This window comes from Conger conger, chromosome 10, assembly GCF_963514075.1.
Source record: "Conger conger chromosome 10, fConCon1.1, whole genome shotgun sequence".
Classification (NCBI taxonomy): Eukaryota; Metazoa; Chordata; class Actinopteri; order Anguilliformes; family Congridae; genus Conger; species Conger conger.
The window spans coordinates 30,833,368-30,842,807 of NC_083769.1; the positions used below are offsets into that span (position 1 = coordinate 30,833,368).

The 9,440-nt window shown below is 45.0% G+C and overlaps 1 protein-coding gene across 1 annotated transcript; it reads right to left on the reverse strand.

Moving 5' to 3' along the window:
* Nucleotides 1-22: 22 nt before the first annotated feature.
* Nucleotides 23-5,183, reverse strand: irf10 (interferon regulatory factor 10). Its single transcript, XM_061258488.1, has 8 exons — nt 4,733-5,183; nt 3,956-4,145; nt 3,729-3,808; nt 3,342-3,444; nt 2,889-2,984; nt 2,196-2,582; nt 1,877-1,995; nt 23-1,076 (listed from the first exon to the last, which is right to left on the reverse strand). Exons 1-8 carry the CDS (start codon nt 4,904-4,906, stop codon nt 834-836), a joined length of 1,392 nt encoding a protein of 463 aa, XP_061114472.1. The 5' UTR covers nt 4,907-5,183; the 3' UTR covers nt 23-833.
* Nucleotides 5,184-9,440: the final 4,257 nt, after the last annotated feature.

Below are 9,440 nucleotides of genomic sequence, written 5' to 3' on the forward strand. Positions count from 1 at the left end.
AAGGAATTTCATTTTAAATTGTTAAATATTTATTATCTTGCAGCTGCCATAAATCAGTGCATCTTAACACATACATTCTTTTGGATTTTTTCACAGGAGTCTCTCTCAGACACTGAAGGTACTCAAGGTGTTGCCTTGCAGCTTATGCCAAAGATAACTGTGCTTACTCTTCACTGCTTTAACAAATAGAAACTATTTATAAGAGACATGACAAGCTTCACTTCCACAATTAAATAATCAACTAATTGTAAAGAAACGTATTGTACAAAAAGGTTGATTTTACACTGTGGAATAAAAACTTTAATTATAAAAAGCTGTGTTCATTTTAAAACTTAAATTGTCTTAAACAAAATCAAGTTTAAGAAGATTTATTTGATTATTTGAAAAAATACATATCTCACCAAAAAAATAATACTTTCATTCCATGTCATGTAATAAGAACACAAAAGTAAATCAGCTGTTCCTATGCTCATAAACAAATATTCTACATTTAATGACTTATTTCTGCAAAGCAAAGTTTCGTCAAAAGAGCCATAGCCCAAATAAAGCAGAAGAAATTATAAGTGTATGTGTCAGTTTATAGGCAAAATAGAGCAACCTTCATGAACGATCTCCCTCTGCCTCATTCTATCTTACCTCCCTCAGCCTGTTTTTCCCAGTCTCTTTGTCTTACATTACATGTTGGCATTTAGCAGTCATTCTTGTCCAAAGTGACCTACATTTTTACACTCATTTTTGTTGAAGGGTACAACAGCATTGAGAATGGACCCCAGAACCTTGGTAAAAAGATCTGTCAGTTCCCACACTGTTGCAACAGAGCTGTCCAGCTGGTCTTACAAACCCCTTTTTCCATCCCTCCCTACCTCACTCCTTTCTCTCTCTAGTTCTGTTCCTCCTCCCGTCTCCATGAGTGGACTCGTCCTCTGTGAAAATGGCAGGTCTGCAGTAGATGCACAAGCTGTGGTGGGCTCTGTTGGTCGTCCACTGTCCCAGACTTGCCCGCCTAAGGCACTGTCCTCCTCCTTCTCTGACTTCTTGATGTTCAGCAACATATTTCTGGCAAACAGGGGTTCAACCTGCCAATGGATTTGTGAAAAGCACTGTGTGAAACCTAGAAATGTGAGCTACCCTGCCCTCTGCTGTCCCACAATAGCCATTTCTAAATGCTGTTACTTGCATTTCAATCAATAAAATCAAGTTGTCAGAGTTTGTAACACAATATAAATGTATGGCACTAATCCAGGAAGCACTACCGAAAGTTGGAAAACTTTGGTTGAGTTTCTTTTCTCTGAATATACACAGCAGATAGTCAGAGCCAGCAGCGATGGAAATTAAAATAATGCAAAGCATAAAACAGGATTGTACACATAGCACATAACACTTTGTTTAGTCATATGGTTCTTTTGTCATTTGTTTTAAATGCACACCTTTTGGTAGCTGTAGTGTGAATTATACCAATTTAGACATTGATCATGTAGTGAACACATGATTATTGTAATTATATATGCTGCTAGCTTCATTTAGAAGCTGCACTGTATCATTATTTAGGCTTGATATAGCAATATCTGCATATTTGATTATCTATATCTGCAGCATAGACAGCAGAAGCAATAGCATTTTGAAATTATTTGTTTTTAAACAAATACGTTTTTTATGTAAAAGTTCTGGAGTAGTCAAAACCAAGTTATTGGACCTTGTGCAATTATTGTTATTCATGGGGCTTGTTTCATGAAGCAGGATTACTGAGTTCGCAGGTGAAACAGCTCTTTTCACATCAGTCCATGTTCCATAAGGGTTCTGGATTTTACTCAGTTATCCAGCTAACTCAGTAAGCCTGCTCAATGGTACAGGCCCCTGGTCTCTGGCACACACTCACTTGTGCTGTGATGAGTTTCTGGGCTTTATTCTGGTTGGATACAGGGAATTCCTCCCCAAAGCAGAGGTCAATCTCAAAGCGTGGTTTGGGGCCACCTCCATGCAGGTACTGCTGCAGCTCTGTGTGCAGAGGACAGAGAGCAGGACATGGTGAGGCACAGGATGGGAAAATAATTTCCACACAGATGCACTTAAGAAGAGTAGGTTGAGGATAGAATGAACCACACTAAGGATGGTTTCTACACCTTATTATTCCACACCAGGGACAGACCCTCTGGATGCTGACACCCCTATTTTAGCTGTCCCACCCCAAAACCCACCCTTGAGGAAGATGGGCATGTCCAGCAGCTTGCAGGTCTTCTCCCGCTCCAGCTTGTTGGGTTTGTCCTGGTGTTGGGCCAGGGGGCCTCCCCAGTACACACGGCCCTGGCAGAAGCGTTTGGTGAAGACGCCGTCGGGGGCGACCCAGAGCAGCACGCCGCGCTCCAGGTGGGGCAGCAGGCGGGCCATGGCCTGGGCGATGCCCAGCGGCACCCGGGCCAGTTTGGGCGGGGGGAAGCAGACCTGGTCTGCCGTGCAGGGCCCGTAGATGCGCTCATTCTCCACGGGCACCGAGCCCTGCAGGATCCAGCAGCCATCCGCTGAGCTAGTGGTGACATCCTGGACCAGCTGACCCTGGTAGTACAGACGCACCTGCAGACGGAAATCTGGGGACACGGTGGCACACTATACGTCACTCTATTGTGGTGGCACCTTGTACAATTCCCTCGACAGTCACTCAACTGTCATGAGCAGGCATTAGTACAGTCTGCACATTGGTTTCAGGTGACGTCAATTCCTATATCTGTGGCCATGTGAGGTTTAATGGTGAGGACTTGTGCTCTGCCATGTAATCTGTTGATCTGTACATGTTTTCGGTTAGGCAGCAGGATGGATGTTGCCAAATGTGCTTTCAAGGTGACATAGTTGAGGGTTTTTCAGGGTTTTTCAGGTCATCATAGGAGTTCTCCTACCTGTGATTCGGGACCCTGATATGTGGGTAGCTGGCAGGAAGCAATCAGTTGACAAAGAACCAGACATTCGATATGCGATAGGCTTCAGACTGTCCTCTGTGGAGGGAAACTGCAGACATCAGCCCAACCATTTCTCAGCAGCACTGTTCTAAACAAGTAAGGATCTTCTTCTTTTATTTACCCGAGGGCTCATTTTCATCTGTAGTCCCTAACCTGCATGTCTTTGGACCGTGAGAGGAGACTACCCAGAGGAAACCCACGCAGACACGGAGAGAACATGCAAACTCCACACAGAAAGGCCTGGGTGGGGCTTAAACCCAGGATGTTCTTGTTGTGCTACCCACTGCGCCACCGTGCTGCCCTTCTTAAGCCAAGTTTCCATCAATTAGTGTTAATGCCCTTGCTAAACAATGACTGTTATCTTCCATGATGTGAGGATATGTAGCTGCTGACCGCAGTTTGTGGGGGCAGACTGGCCTTGTGTGCCCAGGCTGATAGTATGCAGGGCCTGACGGCTGGTATCCATCCTCTCCTTCTGATCAACACGAAAGCTTAACTGTGGGACACAAGATTGTTTTACCTAACAAAGTCCTACTATGTTCAATAGAATAAAGCATTTGTGTGCACTTGCGTGAAAGTAGAGTCCATTCTCATTCTGAAGACACAGAGATAAAGATTTTCCTTACATGAAGTTCACCTCCTGGACACTAGGTGTCAGCAGTATGACATCATTACGCTTCACACCCACTAGAGTCTGACCAACACATATACTCTCATAGTTTGTGCTGACAGCAACCAGAGACAAACGAAACAAAGTTGTCAGGTCAGGATCAGTGTTACCTGCGGGGGGAGATTGGCTGGTACACTGAGGGGTGTGTCAGGCTGGCTGCCCAGGTAGATCACATGAGGCCCAGGAGATACTGTAGGATATAGAGAAGCACGGGCTCAGTGAAACATGGTCTGGCTAAGTGTGAGGGGAGTCTGAGTGTGCAGGCACAGAGGGGACCTTGTTCTGTTAGGCACTCATTGTTTTGCCACCTGCTCCTGCTGGTGGCTCGCTGGCTTACCCATGGCGCTGCCTCCCTCTGCCTGAATGTGGTACACCTTGTAGGGCTCAGAGATGTCCAGCTGGCTGCGCTGAGGGACCTCCCGGAAGTCTGTGCTCTTGTTCAGGGCACAGCGCAGACGGGTCTTCCAAGTGGAAGGGTCAGCTTTGTCTCGTCCCTCTCTATACTTGCCTTTGTACACAGCCCATGCCTGAAATACAGAGAGAGAGAGAGAGAGAGAGAGAGAGAGAGAGAGAGAGAGAGAGAGAGAGAGAGAGAGAGAGAGAGAGAGAGAGAGAGAAGAGAGAGAGAGAGAGAGAGAGAGAGAGAGAGAGAGAGAGAGAGAGAGAGAGAGAGAGAGAGAGAAGAGAGAGAGAGAGAATTCATGTTTTATATGAATTCATGATTCCAACTAAATGTCTTTTGAAAGGATGGTTCAGATTTGGAACACATATTTATTTTACTACTTGAAGGCCACTTTTAAGTTTGGATATTCATGCATTCTTGGCTTAAGAATATTGTTCCCTTTCAATTTACTCAGTTCCCTACAGTCAGCAAGTAGCCTAAAGACATACTTAAATGTGATTTGTTCTGGTTGGATTTACCAATCAGTAAATTGATCATCCTAAATAGATTTGAGGGTAAATATACTGTAACTTGACCTTTGTTGACATTCATTGTTTGTTGTATTAATCGTATTATAATTATGTTATGGAAAATAAATGTCAAATACTCATAAACTGACATAGAACATTCACAGTATCCCATGCAAAAATTATGATCCACAATTTATTTTACCTTGAATAACGCAGCGTCTGCATCCTGCTTGTAATCCTGCTTTGCCGCGTGTTTCCAAGGTATTCTAAACATGGTTTTCTCCTGGTTTTCCCAACTCAGCCCTGCATAATTTCCGCCGTCTATTTGAGCTATTAACCACTCGCGGAGACGCATATGCTTGCCGTCACCGTTCATCTTAAACTGGAGAAATGTTGTCCATAAGCGTTAGTTTAAGATCCAACTTCGTTTCTTTGCGGCACTCTTATAAGACAGCGACCGTCTGCCGTCAAATGCGCAACACACCTCCTCGTTCTACTTGAATGTAATTCTGCACTATATTACAATATTATATGGACAAGTTATCCTGAAACATATCAATTGCTAGATCGAAAGACGTAAATTTGTCGACGGTACACATGGCCTACGGGAAATCTTGTAATTTTGAATGTGCATCACACGAGTAACCAGCAACGCAATCTGAAGTGAAAGTAAAAGTAAGAAGTGAAACACTTTTGGTTTCCTGACCGATTATGGCGTTCAGGTAAAAGAAACCTTATCATTAGTCGACTTCATTTATATTTTAAACAGTTAAAGCATATTTACAAACGTTTAAAACAGCGGGCCCTCTCAATTCATAGTGCATGATAACGCATTATTTCGTAATATAATACAGTGAAAATTCTATATTTTATGGACATCCAACAGATGGTACTTTGTTTCACACAAATATCCACACTCACATTTAGCTCTGACCTAGTCAAATATTAGCGAACCACTTCCACAGAATTTCAACTGAAAAGATTGTGTTTGTTGTAAAAACAGTTTTTTAATGTTTGTCATACCAGTTGTAAGGCAATATGATTATGATATGATTAATACTTTGCAAATGTAGAACATTCACGGTTTAAAGACACACTGGTGCTGGCTTGTTATTGAAAGTTAAGTACCCAAGCATTTTGGTGTTCTTATAAGTGGTAAATGGTTGGCATTTCTATAACGCCTTTATCCAAAGCGCTGTACAATTGATGCTTCTCATTCACCCATTCATACACACACTCACACACCGATGGCAATTGGCTGCCATGCAAGGCGCCAACCAGCTCGTCAGGAGCATTTGGGGGTTAGGTGTCTTGCTCAGGGACACTTTGACACAGCCCGGGCGGGGGATCGAACCGGCAACCCTCCGACTGCCTGACGACTGCTCTTACTGCCTGAGCCATGTCGCCCCTGTAATGTATCTCATTCTTGTGTGTAAGTATTAGTTAAGTATTACTGTCACTGCTTCTAATATGTGTGCTCAAAAATGTGTCGAGGTCAGGTTTAACTGAAACAGTAGGATTGCAAATTGACATACAAATGTTTTTTTGTCCTGCTGTCAGTAATCTGGTACTTTGGCTGTATGCCCTTGCTAGTTGTTCCTTCCATATGTCCCAGTTAGCACAAAACAGTATTGCTTTTTATTGTTTGTTTTATTTTACATTGCAATATGGTTTAGTGGCAAAGTAGCCAATTAACATTTTCACAATGTTCCATGGTTTAGCCACCCCCAAACCATAAATTTCCAGCTATGTTGTAACGCTTATAGTTTACCGTAGCTGCTATGTCCTCTGTTATTCTGGATTGGTGGCAGAGGTAGGAGGAGGGGGACCAAAGGTGGTGTTTGGTAGAAGAAGCTGGGGGTTTCCCATTAAGTACACAGCCCGACATGGCTGCTCTGCACTTTAATGAGTACTACATCCAATATCAAATATAGCAAATATATCAAATTGCCTCAGCCACAGAGATAAGCATGGCAGCTGCAGGGTGTTTTCTGTTTGTTGGTTGGAAGTTTTTATGACACTTTTGTGCCACCTTTCACTCTTAGGCACACACACACTCACACTCACACACACACATTTCCATGACACGTACAACATCCTCTATGCAGAGAAACCCGCACAGACTCCTCCCTTTAGAATGAGGACACAAATAGTAGGCGATGAAAGTGAAAGTGTTGTGTGCAGCGAGCACTCTCCTACTCTCCCACCGCTCTACTTACACAGTGTCAATTTTCACCCCTGTCCAGAGTTGGGCATATTTGTGCAAAGTATCAAAAAAAGCTGAACATACACTCTATTTGGGAGGGACAGTGAAAGAGATAGCAAAAGATTCATGCCTTTTACTGAAGTGTTGGGTTGTCCTGGAAGCACTGCCCTTCCCCACTCCAGCTGCTATGATGACCCCCTTCCCTCTGGTGAAATGGGGCTTTGATGTTGCGCTTAGTCCCCATGCTGCCAGTGAGTCTGGGCCAGGCGCATCTGGAGCGAGGAGACATCACAGCCGCCTACACCAGCTCCTTCGAGCTCACGCCTGTGAGAGACCCACATGGCGCACCTGAGCCAAGAGCCTTTCCAATGTGCTTGAGGCTTCCAGTGAGGGTGCTGCCTGGCAACGGATGGCGTGCGCTTCACCTCAGTTCTGAGAGGAAAGATGACGAGTGCACCTGAATTCTTCACTCTGCCTGCAGCTAGTCTCTGCAGCCTCTTCCTCTTTTTCATCCATCAAATTATCTCTCATCCTCCCTCAGATTCTGGAGGTGTGTGAGGTCAGTAATGTTAAAATTACCCATTGGAATACACAGAAAGCATTGCAGTCTAATGATTCACATTGATCCATTGCACTCAGCTGGCTAACGTAGTCGTAATCTGTGGCTGAGCTCCAAGCACAGCACGTTTGTTACACAAGAGGTCTTGATGCAGCTGACTGTGTAAATGCTAGCTCTGGAATAGCATACTGCTGATGTGATGCGTTTGCTGAGAGGAATTTGTCACACATAAGAGAACTGAAACTGAATGCAGCAGATATTCCAGTTTTACAGCTGCAGTAGAAGCAGCACACCTGAATACCAGTTTTGATTCCTAAATGCTATTGAACATAGAGGATGCTGGCCAGCAGGGGGCATGCTTCTTTTCCTGTGTTGATCCCCAAAGCAGAGCATGATGGAACTACGAGACTATGAGAGTCAGCCAAACAGAAAAGGCTACCTAAAGATACAGCATTGCCCCCGTTGGTCTTTAACCACTTTTAACCATTCCTTGTGTGTGTGCACTGCTCCCTGTGCAGATCAGGGAATGTCCGTGTGGAGACAGCAGTTGGCTGCATAAAGGGACATCTCTGGTCAATGCTTCACAGTGAGCTTCAGGGTCCAGAAATCCCCATTCCCCAGATAGCAGCTGGGCACAAGTGTGCCTTTGTGTCAGAATGTGTGAGTGCGTGAAAGGACAGGGGGAGATTCTAGGGGTGATGGGGATGGTTTATACACCCCCAGTGATAGATAGACTGCCAATTGGCAACCAGTGTGGCAAAGGGATATGTACATGTGTGTACATGTATATGTATGAAAGCACTTGACTGAGTGCTAATTCTTATGTTATTTTAGGGCATGCCATGGCAAAATTCAAAGCCAAAGCTCCGGAGATTTACCTCAGGTCGCATTTCAAACTGGATATTTATACATTTTTTTTGTTCACACTGTCACACAGCTTTTGCCAAATTTTTTCTCCAATCACCTCTACTTATTAATCTGGAATAATTTTATTTTAAAAGGAACCTAAAACTGAGTGATTACTAAATTGGCCCATGCCAGGCTATTGCCTTTCAGAGCACTGCGTGACTAAACCAGGCTAGGCAAGGCAGTACCTCTCTCCCTGTTTATCCATGACAGATGCAATATGTGTGTCAATCCCTCTCTTATCATCAGCATTACAAATGTAAATATCACTGAGAACACTGTCATTAGGAATTCAGCATGAAGGCATCAGGACTTCACTGTTCCGTTCAAACTCTGTAATGACCAAATTACTCTAATGCAGCCAAGGTGTGGGTGTGTTTTAAAGAACTCTCAGAGCCTGGCCTGGGACACTCAGCAACAGCAACCTCTTGCCTTTGATTTTGTGAGGGACTGGAAATGATAAGATGGAGGAATGAGTGCATTGTGGAAACCTGGAGACCCCTAACAGCCCACACTGGTAAGTGACCTCAGCTGTTGTGGATGAAATGGAAGGTGGTTGGAATGTAGCCTCTTTCTGTGGGAAAGGACTCAACTTAAACTGCGGAGATCAGCGTGGAAATCATGCTAGGGTCCGAATACAGGCACTGCTGCAGGGGACATCCCACCATGTTCTCAATTTAGGAGTGGGGGGGGGGGGGGGGTTCTCATGATCAAACAGAGTAGAATACTAAAGGGCCATAATGAACTAAACATCCTGCCCTTTCAGCTTCCACTCAGCAAAGCGCCCAGCAAAGCAACGGTCAACAACAGGACAAAGAGTACAAAGACAAAGGGGATGGGCTGGTGTGACGAATCTTGGTTTCTGGGATAGGAGAAGGTGGGGTGGTGGGGGGGTGGGGAGGCCCTTGTCTGCCGGACTTTAACCAGCTTTAACTTTGACCCACATTACCACCCCATTAACCCTCTGACCTGTGCCTGGTGACGAGGGTTTTGATGGAGCGCAGGGTCTGTCGAGGGGCTCAGGAGAGTGAGGAGAGCCTGCCCGCGGGGCCCTGGAAGGCTGCCCTGTCCCCCAGTCGCGCGGAGCGGAGCGGAGTGGAGCACATCACTCTCTGACCCCTGCTGGAACACATGTTCCCCGTTTGCGAGTCTGCGGGTGGCACGGCCCGCTAATCTGGAACAGCTCACCATAAACAGGATGTCAGAAAGGGACTCAGGGCAGACCTGGGCAGCACAAGC